This window comes from Sinohyriopsis cumingii, chromosome 7 (genome assembly GCF_028554795.1).
Source record: "Sinohyriopsis cumingii isolate HCF-2022 chromosome 7, ASM2855479v2, whole genome shotgun sequence".
Classification (NCBI taxonomy): domain Eukaryota; kingdom Metazoa; phylum Mollusca; class Bivalvia; order Unionida; family Unionidae; genus Sinohyriopsis; species Sinohyriopsis cumingii.
In genome coordinates this window covers 34,459,121-34,474,337 of record NC_142967.1, presented here as the reverse complement: position 1 = coordinate 34,474,337, position 15,217 = coordinate 34,459,121, and the positions used below count along the sequence as shown (strand labels likewise).

General features: G+C 35.5%; 1 protein-coding gene across 1 annotated transcript in view; it reads left to right on the top strand.

Moving 5' to 3' along the window:
• Positions 1-15,217, top strand: part of LOC149795006 (kinase non-catalytic C-lobe domain-containing protein 1-like) — a 160,380-nt gene that overhangs the window by 70,113 nt on the left and 75,050 nt on the right. Inside the window, exons 4-6 of the mRNA XM_089963745.1 lie at positions 7,870-8,116; positions 8,899-9,593; positions 11,961-12,075. Of these exons, the coding sequence (XP_089819871.1) occupies positions 7,870-8,116; positions 8,899-9,593; positions 11,961-12,075 (1,057 nt within the window). The remainder of the gene's footprint in view (positions 1-7,869; positions 8,117-8,898; positions 9,594-11,960; positions 12,076-15,217) is intronic.

Below are 15,217 nucleotides of genomic sequence, written 5' to 3'. Positions count from 1 at the left end.
TAAACCAGAAGAGAATATAAGATAGCTGATTGTCTGTTGTCCATCATCTGTCCGTCCATTGGTTAAAGTTTGTTAACATTGCTTTTCCTAAATTACTTAGCATTCCAAGGTCTAGGTGGTCCTAAATGAAAATGATGAGGCTTATACAATCAGTAAGGCCAACACAGCTGTTGTCTTAAAAATCTTTTTATTGCTACATCTCCTGAATGGAAGGTCATGTCAATATGGGGTTCACTAGAAGACTTTTTATTATGTCTAGTTCATTCTAAATGAAAATTGTACTGATTTGGCATCCAATATGGCTGCCTTGGTGGCTCATCTTAAAAATCTCATATCACTACTGACTTTGATAAATGGTCAAAGCGACATCAGATTTTCACCGAAAGACTTCACATGATATATGGTTTGGTCCTAAATGAAAATGGTGCAAATCTGACACACTGTATTGCTGCCAAAGCTGCTTTTCTTGAAAAACTTGTTGCTACTCCTCCCAAAAAATGGAAATCACATAAATATTGGTTTTCAGCAGAAGACTTCTAATGATGTATAGTTGAGTCTAACTGATAAGGGGGCTGATCAGATCTCAAATATGGCCACCGTGGCAGCCATCTTGAAAATCTTGTTATGGCTATTTCTCCTTCATTTGATGAACAGTCATATCATGACAGAGTTGTCACAAGAAGACTTCTAGTTGATCCTGAATTAAAATAATGCCAATCTGACGTAAAATATGGTTGCCAGTTTGAATATATTATTATTATTCATGAATGGATTGCCATGTTGACATTGGATTTTCACCAAAGACTTTTTATGATTATGTAATTGATCCTAAATGAAAATGGCACCAATTTTACATCAAAGATTGCTACCACAGTGGCCATCTTGAAATGTCATGAACACTATTCCTCATGAATGGATGTCAATGTTGACATCAGGTTTTCACTCAAAGACTTCTGATGATTGTTTAGTTGACCCTTCTTCTTGTGCTGACATCTAGTATGGTTGCCAGAGTGGTCAGTTTGAAAATCTGGCTATTATAAGTTCAGGAATGTCAGAGATGGTTGTAAACTCAAAAATTAAAAGAAGAAAGGGTCTTATCTTGGATTCCTGGAACTTCTTTTTGGACCATAGAGTGTGAGTTTGAGGGATTCATTATTATTATTATTATTATTATTATTATTAATATTAAGTATATCTACTATTATACTGGTATCAAGTGGGCAGCACCTACTCAATCGTAGCTTTTGGATTGGTTAACATGCAGGTTTATCTCTTGCTTTGCAGCATGAAATTTGCCTGGCTTATAATGCTTATTTATGAAAATAAATTGTTACAGGGTAGTTCCATTTGAAATTAAATGAATACTTGAAAAATTGAATAATTTCTTTTTTCATTAGATGTAAATATATATGTTCAGTACTTCAGTGGACACATATCACCTCAGGAGGGTCAAAATATGTATTCCTGCTCAGAATTAAGTTGTTTTAAAAAGCATGGTGGTCCCCTCCTATGAATTCCTTCTCTTTCCCTTCCCTGCCCCTTCTCCAGCTGAGAAAACTATCTTGTTCTTGAACATTCCTTTTGTGCCATGTAAAAATCCTCCTAATGACCCACTACCATCATGAGGCTAGCTTTTCATTGAAGTAGAGAGAGGGAGGGGACCACTTTAATTAAACAAAAGTTTGAAATCTTTTTGCCCTAGGAGCATGAAATTTCATCTCTTTACATAAAGAGTTAATTGTTGGACATTTTCTCCTCGGTCGTGGCTCATACGGTAGCCAATATCACATTTATCCATATGTAAGACCAATAATTAAGCTGCCAGCAGTCTAATCCTTGGTCTGCTATTGCAAAATGACATTGCATATCAGGGTCTGCACAGTTTATTTGGAAATAAGATCAGTAAAAATGAAATCAGAGTAAGTTTAGATTCTGATTGCTGGTGAATTAGTCACTGACAGATCAGATTTTGTGCTGCTAACACTCTGTTAGACGCTACAGTGTTCTACACAAGATCAAATTCTCTGCTGTTAACACATTAACCCCTAGCGAAGACTTTACGGGGCAGGAGGTAGTAGCCTACTGCCAAGCTCTGTAGCGTCATGGTCATGCATGATACACTAAAGTGGGTGGTATTATAGAAAGGTAGACAGATGTAGCTCTACAATACCAAATAATCTGGAATATCTAGTTGCACTTCAAAATACAGATAGGAAAACCTCATTTTTTGGACCCGACTTTTTTTTACCCAAAATTCGCCCAAGGTTGGAATCCAATTTTGTGTCCGGATTTTAGACTTTTTGGTCTCAGATCTAAGGCAAACCGGTATGAACTGCAAACAGACAGATGAGCCTTTGCAAAAAGTAGGATAAGATGGGCATTTGGAATAAAGAGTTGTCTCCATACAAAAATAATGGCTCTATTTAGCAAAGAAAAACAAAAAAAAACAAGAAGTCCAACTGTTACCCTTCTGCTCATGCGCAAGTCAAATAGCTAACAAAAATCGATGTTTCTAACACCACTAGGCAGTATGTTATTGAAAGATGACTGGGGATTTGGTGTTTTCAAGTCTATTCAGAAATAGCTTTCAAAATGTGTTTCCTACTCGAAGTACTTGGATACTGTGATATTATCTAAAAAATCTAATTCTAATTAAACTTATCCAAGATTTCGATACCATGATGTTCTACAATTAAAGATCTAATTCTGTGATGGTAACAAGCAGTTGGACACTGTGATGTTCTACACAGGATTCAATTCTGTGATGTCCTACATAAAATCTATTATTATTCAATGCTGATGACAAGCAGTTGGACACTTTGGTGTTTTACACAGGATCTAATTCTGTGCTGTTAACGAGCAGTTGGACACTGTGGTATTCTACACAAGATCTAATTCTATGCTGATAATAATAAGGAGTTGGATACAGGTGTTGTTCATGATGAAATGTGGATACAGAATAAAAATGTCAATCACAGATGAAGCAATCATATCTCAGAGCAAGATAAAATTTTAATGAGTAAGGGATTTTACTTCATGGTTTGGGACTAATTATTTTCAATTTGGAATTATAAGATTGCATTTTGTTAACATCATACCACACAAACTTGTGATATCAGATGGAGTCTTAATCCATGAGATGTATATTAAGTATCTGAAAAATTGTCAAGTGGCTTGGTAACAAAGACCAAGTCAGGTGCACATGATTATTAGCTCTGTTTGATTTTCTGTTCATACCATTATTTAGAGTTTTATAATTGCAACTGTGCACAAAACATCTAGAACTTCCCACAGTTGCATGGTATGTATTAATCAAATGTAACTTAATTTTGACTGTTTTTTTATTAGTGTTGGTAATAAGGTGACCAATTCGACTGATAGTCGTTAAACTATAATGATTAGCATACTTTCAACAATTTAAAGAAACTTGCATTTCTAGTCAAATTATTCTGTATGAAATATGCAAATATGTTTCATAGCTAGGGCTGATAAATCTGTTGACTTAATTTTTAAGTTCATCTTTGTTTTATTTGATCATTTCTAGAAAAATTCTCTCAATATTTACAGTGGACCAATTTGGAAACTTTTTCATGTGTAAGTGAAACTAAGTTTTATATCAGGCATAACTTTGGGAATGTTTTGTAAATGTAGATACTTCTAGAACATTAGTTAAAATGGTGTTTTGGTTTGTACTTTTGCCAGGGGTTGTCCCTGTAGTGCATCTGAATAACTAATCAAGTAGTTTTACTATAACATTAAAATATGTTAGAAATATTTTAATTTTCAAGGTACTCTTGGTCTGCTGCTACCAGTTGAGCATCACTCCCTTCAGGGGACTCTTGTTAAGCCTCTTCCACAGCCTGTGAGGGACATGATAATGTTTCACTCTTGACGTTTATTCCTATAAATATCTCAACACCACAAATTTGATTTTTGCTCAGTTTCATTCAAGGACTAAAGACACCGACTCCAAATTTATTTTGAGACTTAATATTAAAGAGACTTGTGCAGGTCAAATTCATTTTTGACCTTTTTCAATCCACTTTTGAGTTATGGCCTTAGTTTCACCTAGAAGGTTTTCATTTCATCATGACAAGTTATTGTTTCAGTGTTACCTTGAAGTTTGTCCTTGTAGTTTGAATGTTTATTTCCACTCCATAGCTGTAGAAGGATTTCATGGATTGAATCCGAATTCAGTATTATCCAAGAAGTTTGCCTCTTGAATCAAAATTTCTTCAGTTATAATATTGTTGGTGGAATCCACAGAACGCATTTTCAGCTTAACCTTTGCAGTATATATATATATATATACCAGGTATACTGGCCGCCATGTATAGTCTATCTTGTGCTGAAAAATGGCGTTATACCCTAAAACAACAACAACAACAACAACAAAAATCCTTTCTTGAAGATCATAAGCGGTAATATCAAAATTAGTAATGGACTGCTCAAATACCAAACATTAGCTAATATGATGGTCAAATGTCTGTTGTCTTCTGGCACCCAGGGTTTGTCTCCCTTAGCGCAAGTTTGTTATTACTCCTCCTAACTACATGGAGGAAAGTAATATGGGGATTGATTTAGATTTGAGAATAGTTATTTCAGATGTGCATCACATAATTGCTAACTCAGCATGGCTATTTTCACTTTCTAAACTCCAGAAAAAAAGGAAGGAAAATTTTATTGCTATCTAGAGTTGTTTTTTTGTGTGCTATGTGCTAAATTTTCAGAAAATGATATGCTAAATGTATTTCTTTATTTAAGGCAAAGTTAGTGAACTGTGTTCTATATCAAGTTCTTTTCAGTATTTAAGGGTAAATTAAGTGTATGGTCTGTCAAGTTCTTTTTATGAATTTAAGGCAAAATTAGTGTACTTTGTACTATATCAAGTTCTGGGCACACAGGAGCAGTATCAGCCTTTCTGCTATGACAGCACATGTTTTTCCTATAGTAGTAAGAAATAAATGTCAGTCTGAGTAGGTGAAAGGCATGTAATCTGAGTAGGTGAAAGGCATGTAATCTGAGTAGGTGAAGGCATGTAAAGTGCAAGTTAACTTTCTCAACATTGTGACAGTTGTCAGCAAACAACTTTGTCCTGTTCCTTCTCCTCTTTCAGCAGTTGTCTGATACAATGGAGGGGAAGCTAAATGAAAATGAAGCTAATCTTACTTCCATCTTGAAACATTAATGCAATCACTAATCATTCTGATCAGACGATCATATCATGATATCTGTGTGTATATCTTGCAATCTCTTAGTGGACAGCTAAACATAGCTCCGTATTTCAGATAGACTAAGAATTTGTAATTTTTAGATGTGATAGAAACTGCTTAGTAATAATTAAGTAATTAGCAATAATTAATTGATGAATATATGCAGCTTCAAGAAACAGATTCTTACATCACGTATGTGACATTACAGTTCAAGGCACCAGTTGGCCGATTGATCTAAATTATTCACCTTTACCGATCATTACTATGTCACCTCTGTGCATGTGGGTTTGAGTCTTAGGCTTGGCCAGTGTGGGTATGTGAGAAAGCTTGCCATTAACTTCCTGTGGGTAACAGTTCTTCCTGTGATTTTTCTCGGTTCTTCCTCCACTGGTGTGCTGGAAAATGGGGTTAAACAAAAAACAGCTACAACAGCATTACACTTCCTATGTGAGATCATGTGGGTCATTTTGTTTCCATGATTATCAATTTTGTTTTTGCAGCCAGCAACTTGAGCTGACCCATCAGCAATCTGATCTGACTCATTTAAGTGTATAAATATCAGATTCCTTCCAATTATGCATTCATCTGTCTTAATTGATTTAGTGATTTATTTAGTCAGTCGGTGTAGTTTGTCAGCAAAAGTTTATACAGTAGTCACTGTAGTATCCTTTGTCTTTCATCAATCGGTGCCCTCTCATCAAATCTTTGAATATAGTAACCTATTGATTTGTATATTTTCTGTCTTTCTGATAATATTTGAAATAATTACGCAGGTGTCGTGATATTCTGCTGCGTGTGCATGAATCAGATAGGATATACATGTATTCTTCTCTTTAATATTTTATATTTTTATGCTGCATGCACAAAATAATCAATCATGTAATTATTAACAATATTTCATAAACAACAGAAATTGATGTAATGATGCATACACATATATGTATGTCTGTCTGTCTGTCAGTATGTTTGTCTGTCTGTATGTATGTATGTATGTATGTGTGTGTGTGTATGTATGTATGTATGTATGTATGTATGTATGTATGTATGTATGTATGTGTAATTGCATGTAATACTTGACCTTATTTGTTAGATGTGTCAATAGATGATTATAATAAAGTCTTATTTTTCCTGGATAGTTTCTGCTGTTTTTGTTGTTGTTGTCTTCCAGGCCTTATGTTTGCATCTTCAGGTCTTTGTCAGTATGTCCTATACATTGAATTCATGCTTTTCTAAATTTATAAATAAATATTCCTAATTTTGTATCATACTGTGTATTTATTATTAGAGGAGTAGTTGTCAAGACTCTTGACTCCACAGCATTCTCTATAGCATTCTCTAATAATGCTGTCTTGATTTCATAACAAACTCCAATAATGCAGTCCCATTTCCATAATAATCTCTAATAATGTTGTGTCAATTCCATAATAATCTTTAACAATGCTATCTCAATTCAATAATTCTAATAATGCTGTCTCAGTTCCATAATAATCTCTAATAACGATGTCTCAATTCCATAACAATCTCTAATAATGATGTCTCAGTTCCATAATAATCTCTAATAACGATGTCTCAATTCCATAATAATCTCTAATAATGATGTCTAAATTCCATAATCATTAATAATGATGTCTCAGTTCCATAATAATCCCTCATAATGCTGTCTCAATTCCATAATGATCTCTAATAATGCTATCTCAATTCCTTAATTTCTAATAATGTTGTCTCAATTCCATAATAATTTGTAATAATGCAGTGTTGATTCCATAACAGTCTCTATTATTGATGTCTCAATTCCATAATAATCTCTAAGAATGCTGTCTCAGTTCCATAATTATATCTAATTTTTCTATCTCACTTTCATAACAATTTCTAATAATGCAGTCTTGATTCAATAACGGTCTCTGATAAAGTTGTCTCAGTTTCAAATAAATTCTAATAATGCATTCTTGATTTAGTAATAATCTTAATTACATAACAATTTCTAATAATGTTGTCTCAATTCCATAACAATTTCTGATAATGCTGTCCCAATTACATGATCTCTAGCAATGCTGTCATGGCTTGATAACATTCTCTAAACACACTGTCTTGATTCCATTACAGTCTCTGATACTGTCTTGATTCCATAACAACCTGTAATAATGCATTTTTGATTTCATAACAATCTCTAATAATGCTGACTTGATTCCATAACAATCTCTAATAATGCTGACTAGATTCCATAACAATCTCTAATAATGCTGACTTGATTCCATAACAATCTCTTGAAGGGGGACCACTGTGGCATGATATTTGTAGAAATCATTTTGAATACATTTTAACTTTATGAACATTAGGTAGCGTATTTTCATTTGAATAATTCTTTTCTAATCACATTCTTCTCTCTATCTGTTTCCCAGATATTTGCTGATATTAAATGAATATTTAAAGTATTACTTATTTTAGAAATGCATAGCTGTGATATATCAAATGTCATATCAGTTATAATAATACATGATTTCTTTTATCAGTGGAATAAGTTTAACAATTTTATCATTGATGAAAATTTACATAATTTAAAAAAGTTATGCCTTAAGACATGTAGGTGTTTAATTTCATATATTATGTACAATGCTCATTTCTGACTCACATTTGGGTCTCACTTTTATTTTGGAAGGCTCATTTGTTCTCCCTGGGGATGACCCTACTCTATGCAGCTGAGTACAATGCAGATTCATCACGACCTGAAATAAATCTTGAGTTGCGTGACCTTCTTGGTCGCATGACCTTGGAAAACTATAGCAGTCGTCCTGATCTTGATAGTGTGATTGTACTGTGTGAAGAACAGCTTTGTGGTCAATCTTCTCAGGAAGTATGCTGCACCATTGCCCAGTTCTCGGGATTTCCACATCCAGACCAAGAGGGTAAGTCTTTTTGATTGATCTCAAAACAATCCTTAACTCTTTCCTGTTCCTGTCTTACTTTTTGGGGTTCACTTGCTGTAATCATTTAAATCCATTTCCTATAGTTGTCTTGCCTGCAAAGCACTGGTAAGGCATAGGAATCGCTTTTGCAACAGCATTGTCATTGTCTTTGTTGTCATTGTAATTGTCTTTTTCATCATTGTAATTGTTTTTGTCATCATAGTAATCATCTTTGTAATTGTCATTGTTGTCATTGTAATTATCTTTTTCATCATTGTAATTGTTTTTCTTTTCATTGTAATCATCTTCATCATCATTGTAATTGTCTTTGCTATCATTGTCTTTGCCATCATTGTCATTGTCTCTGTTGTCATTGTAATTATGTTCCTTGTCATTGTAATTGCCATTGTCCTCATTGTCTTTGTCATCATTGTAATTGCCTTCATCATCATTGTCATTGATGTCATAGGCATCAATGCAGAGTTTGTGCAGTTACATCAGTTTTCTACAGTTGAAGGAGTCATTGTATTTTGGTGGTTAATTCATTGTGACTAGAAGTGTAGACTTCATGTGCTTGCCACTATGGGATCAGCTTGCCTAATGACTGACATGGGTTGTTCATGGGAAAGGAACTTTGCCTAAAAGCCTCAGCATGATATAACCTTTAAAGTGTTGATATGCTGTAAAGCATTAAACCAACCAAATAATACTTTTAGAAAATTATTTTGCTAGATTCAAGTTAAACTTATTGCATTATCATGATTTTTGTTCTGAAATTTCAGATGTGAGTTCTCAAAGTCTACCACATGTCCCTGATGACCTTGACCTCACACAAATAGAGGAGAGAAATCTTACTCTTGAGGACATATCACAAGCTTCTGCTTATGCTCAGTTTTCTGAGCCAGGGGATTCACAGCCAAGTTGGGACAGTGATAGTGACATGGATAAACGGTCTCGAAGAAAGGTGTCACCACAAGTCGATAATGGGTCATGGGTTTCAAGCACACCATCCAAATCAAAATCCAGATTAAAGTCTGTGGATGATAAAAATAGTTCTGAATATTCCTCAACTCGAAAAGGAAGTGCTACAAGTGCTGATTTACTGGAATCAGATTTAGCTGTGACAGATTTGTATAATGAATATAATCACAGCAATATGGAAAGTAATGCTGGAAAATCCAATTCAGGATCTAATTTTTCCCATGAGGACCTGATGTCCAATTCTGGACAATATTCAGATATTTGCAGTAGCACACTATCTCAAAATGGACTGGATGAAGTGTTGGAGAAGGATAATAGTCAGTCAAAACAAAATAACAGTGTTTCAGACAAATCCAAGAGAAAGGAATCTATAGGAATCTCAGACTCTTTATTACAGTCTGTAGATGGCATTGATGTTGGCAAGAAAGGGTCAAATGAAGTGGAATCTTCAGACAGTTCTAGTCTTACAACCTCAAAGAAGAAAAGGAAAAGATCGGTAAGCAGTGTTTCTGAAAATGATTTTAATGTTCAGATTAGATAGGATTATTATCAATGAAATTTAAAGCTGAAAGATCAAATTCTGAATCAGTAGCTTAATCACATAGATTAGTTACATCCACAAAATACTGACTGTTCACATGTTCTGTTCCATGACCTAAATCATAGTCCAGGTTTTAACTGTAGGCAGTGTTTAGTCTGATGATATGACATTTACAGGGTTTTAGCTGTAGGCAGAATATAGTCTGATGATATGATATTTACAGGGTTTTAGCTGTAGGCAGAATATAGTTTGATGATATGATATTTACAGGGTTTTACCTGTAGGCAGTATACAATCTGATCATATCACAAATCCAGGGTTTAGCTGTAGGCAGTATACAGTCTAGTCATATCACAAATCCAGGGTTTCAGCTATAGGCAGTATACAGTCTGGTCATATCACAAATCCAGGGTTTTAGCTGTAGGCAGTATACAGTCTGGTCATATCACATATCCAGGGTTTTAGCTGTCGACAGTATACGTCACTCTGGTCATATCACAAATCCAGGGTTTTAGCTGTAGGCAGTATACAGTCTGACCATATTGTCATATCCAGCATTTTAGCTGTAGGCAGTATACAGTCTGGTCATATCACAAATCCAGGGTTTTAGCTGTAGGCAGTATACAGTCTGGTCATATCACATATCCAGGGCTTTAGCTGTAGGCAGTATATAGTCTGACCATATTACATATCCAGGGTTTTAGCTGTAGGCAACATCATGAAAAAACTTTAAATGATTTCTCCAAAATTGCTAGACAGAATTTGTTGTTGTAGGGTTTAATGCCATTTTTCAGCACACGATCGGCTACATGGTGGCCAGTATTAATGGTGGAGGAAGAACCCAGGAAAACCCCAGAAAGAACCACTGACCCACAAGAAGCTACTGGCAAGCTTTTTCACATACCCACATTGGCTGAATCCGAGACTCGAAGCCACGCAGACAGATGGCAGTGATCCGTAATGGAGAGCGCTTTCGACCACTTGGCCACTTGAGGCCCCCCTAGACAGAATTTGATTAAACTTGACAGAAACCATCTTTGCATGAAAGTGTCATGATTTACCAATGAGTCTGATCCACCATCAAATATAACTGCCATTAGAAAAAAGAGGAAAACTTTGAATGACTTCTCAAAATGACTCAGCAGATTTGGACCAAATTTAACAGCATCCTGATATAAAGAGCTTTCCTGTTAGGAAAACCTGTAAATAGCATCTTAAACACAATCAAATTGCATAGAAAGCATTCTGGCTTGAAGGGCATTTAAATCGCTCAAATTGCATAGAAAGCATTCTGGCTTGAAGGGCATTTAAATCGCTCAAATTGCATAGAAAGCATTCTGGCTTGAAGGGCGTTTACATCGCTCAAATTGCATAGAAAGCATTCTGGCTTGAAGGGCATTTAAATCGCTCAAATTGGATAGAAAACATGCTGGCTTGAAGGTTGTTTAAACGCCATCAAATTGGATAGAAAGCATACTGGCTTCAAGGGCATTTAAACACCATCCAATTGGATAGAAAGCATACTAGCTTCAAGGGCATTTAACATTTTTCAAATGATGCATATTCATCATGAGATATCTAAGCTGCCATTACAATAAAGATAAACCTTGAACAACCATTCTTTCCAAAAACAACTGCTTATGAGAATTATACCAGAATTTGACAGAAAACATCCTGACGTAATGAACTTTCAGTTTTATACAAATGGTGCCAATCTAACAATAAATATGGCTGCTGATGCTAAACTAGAATAATTTTTAACAGATTTCGTCTCAAAAACCACTCAACTGAACTTGACTTACTTTGACGGAAAATATTCGGGCATAAAGATCCTTTCAGTATTGCACAAATGACGCTGATGTGCAATCAGAAACCTTGAAACAATTGTCTTCATAACATATGCAATTAACAGAAGAAATTTATTCAGAAAGCTTCCTACTGACCCAGATTTCTTGAACAGCTGCGCTTGCATTTACATATTAGACATATTTCAGCTAAGCGAGTGATGTCAAGCTCACCTGAGCCTCTTCTTAATTTATACCATCATCCACAGTCAGACACAACACTTCAGGATAATATATTTCATCTTACCATTACATCTCACTATATTGCACAATTCTCTATTACATTTTTTCAAAATACCACATGGCATTTTTAATTACATCAGTGCATTGCATACCATTGTACTGCATGCACTACAGTAAGCTTTCCAGTGTATACTTATATTCCAGTGGTTGTAGATATGCCACACTAGTGGATGTTGCATGATAATACACTCTATTCTCAAAAGTGTATTTAACTCATTTACACTTGCAATTACAGGGTCTTATGATTGGTGAGGTGCTGAGTGCTGTAGACAGATCACTTGAGGAAGAGGAGTTATGGGCCTTGTGCAAAGAGGGCATTATCTCTCTTCAAAGGAAGAAGAAACATTTACGTAAGTTTTTGTCCTGCTTTCAATTTGCATTGACAGCATGGAAATATAATGTATGCAAACCACAGTTTCTGTTAATAACTCATGACTATGACAAAATAATATTCATCTCCATGATCACCAACAATACTGGCAGGGAATGTTATTAATTACAGGGATCTTTGGCATGTTGTACAGGATGCTACAACCCCACAACAATATTATTAATTACAGGGGCCTTTGGCATGTTGTACAGGATGCTACAACCCCACAACAATATTATTAATTACAGGGGCCTTTGGCATGTTGTACAGGATGCTACAACCCCACAACAATATTATTAATTACAGGGGCCTTTGGCATGTTGTACAGGATGCTACAACCCCACAACAATATTATTAATTACAGGGGCCTTTGGCATGTTGTACAGGATGCTACAACCCCACAACAATATTATTACCATAGTTACAGGGACCTTTGGCATGTTGTACAGGATGCTACAACCCCACAACAATATTATTAATTACAGGGGCCTTTGGCATGTTGTACAGGATGCTACAATCCCACAACAATATTATTACCATAGTTACAGGGACCTTTGGCATGTTGTACAGGATGCTACAACCCCACAACAATATTATTACCATAGTTACAGGGACCTTTGGCATGTTGTACAGGATGCTACAACCCCACAACAATATTATTACCATAGTTACAGGGACCTTTGGCATGTTGTACAGGATGCTACAACCCCACAACAGTATTATTACCGTAGTTGCAGGGACTCATGGCATAGTGTACAGGATGATACAACCCCACAAAATCTCTGTGTTTCCTGAGATGAACCCAAAGGAAATATGAAATTTAACAGTGGTGCACAATCCCATACACCTTGCTACGTGACTGTGTTCCAATTTCTTACCCTTAGGAATCCTTTCTTTCAAATTGTACCATCTATTCTTCCAATTTCATCATTTTGAAAAAAGTAGATGGCACTTGCAGGAGTTGATGATGAATGGAGTGGCTAACAGACCAATCCACTTACCATTAAACTACAAGAATGCACGTACAGTGTATATACTTTTATGAAACTAAAAATAGATACTTTTCTGTAAATACATGTTTATCTATCAACTGCACCCAGAGAGATATTTTCACTGGCTTTCTCAGCTATAGATAGTTGACATCTGCTTAGCAGAATATGTCTGGTACCTGTATTGATATTAAAGTTGAATCTATTTTTGATTGCATGGCATGTCAGCGGTCGGAAATACGTATTGGTGTTTACATTTGTGTATTTCTTTATATTTGTGAGTATACAACTGAGAGGGAAAGAGCAAGAGACTTGGAAATTGCCAGAACACAAACACGATAAATAAACACAACTGCTAAATATAAAGGTTTGATCCTGACATGTGCGTGTATCAAATGCAGTTATCATTTCTCTAGATAAGTGCAAATTACAAACAGTGCTTTCAAAAACACACTGCTTGTCTATTTAAAAGCATCACTAAGTCTATAACAAGTGACTTATGTTGTACAGAATAGCAGTGAAATAGACTGGTAGATGTAATCCAGAAACAGTTCACACAGTTTAACAAGAATTTTGGTGAGACGATGACTCTTCACTTAGAGATGCCATCTACATTTATAATTTTGAGACAACAAAATATTATACATTATATGTCTTGTTAGTATTTGATGACAGTTTTTATTATAGTGTAAAGGAATAATTTAATGTATGATTCAAATCACCATTGCACCTGCCCATCATACAGGAAGAAAACAAGTCATCCATTTGCCTTCCAACTTATTTGACCCATGATGCTTTTCAAAGTTGTGAAAAAGTCACATAAAAATTCTATAATAAATATTATTGTAATAAAAATTGATAAATTCAAATAAATTAGTATTAAATGTTAAAATCATGAAATGATGATGTCTACTGTTTCAAGGAATGCAGGTCATACACCCAGTGAAGACCTCACAGGATTTCATGCAGTCCGGATAAACTGCAAAAGCCCTATCATATACATTAGCTATTGATCAAACAATGGCCCTGTCATATGGATTAGCTATTGACCAATCAGTGGCCCTATCATGTACATTAGCTATTGACCAATCAGTGGCCCTATCTTATGCATTAGCTATTGACCAATCAGTGGCCCTGTCTTATACATTAGCTATTGACTAATCAGTGTTCCTATCATATACATTAGCTATTGACCAATCAGCAGCCCTATGATATGCATTAGCTATTGACCAATCGGTGGCCCTGTCTTATGCATTAGCTATTGACCAATCAGTGGCCCTGTCTTATGCATTAGCTATTGACCAATCAGTGGCCCTATCTTATACATTAGCTATTGACTAATCAGTGTTCCTATCATATACATTAGCTATTGACCAATCAGTGGCCCTATCATATGAATTAGCTATTGACCAATCAGCAGCCCTATGATATGCATTAGCTATTGACCATTCAGTGGCCCTATTGTATGCATTAGCTATTGACCAATCAGTGGCCCTATCATATGCATTTGCTATTAACCAATCAACAGCCCTATCAAGTTTATTAGCTACTGATCAGTCTGCAGCCTATCATATACATTAGCTATTGACCAGCCAGCAGCCCAATCATATGTATTAGCTATTGACCAAGCGGCAGTCATATCACATACATTAGCCATTGATTAATCAGCAGCCCTTTCAGTAGTATTAGCTACTGACCAATCAGAAGCCCTATCATATGCATTAGCTATTGACCAATCAGTGGCCCTATTGTATGCATTATGTATTGAACAATCAGCAGCCCTATCATATGCATTAGCTATTGACCAGTCAGCAGCCCTGTGATATGCATTAGCCATTGACCAATCAGTGGCCCTATTGTATGCATTAGCTATTGAACAATCAGCAGCCCTATCATATGCATTAGCTATTGACCAATCAGCAGCCCTATGATATGCATTAGCTATTGACCAATCAGTGGCCCTATCATATGCATTAGCTATTAACCAATCAGCAGCCCTATCAAGTGTATTAGCTATTGATCAGTCTGCAGCCTATCATATACATTAGCTATTGAATGACCAGCAGCCCAATCATATGTATTAGCTATTGCCTAAGTGGCAGTCATATCACATACATTAGCTATTGATTAAAC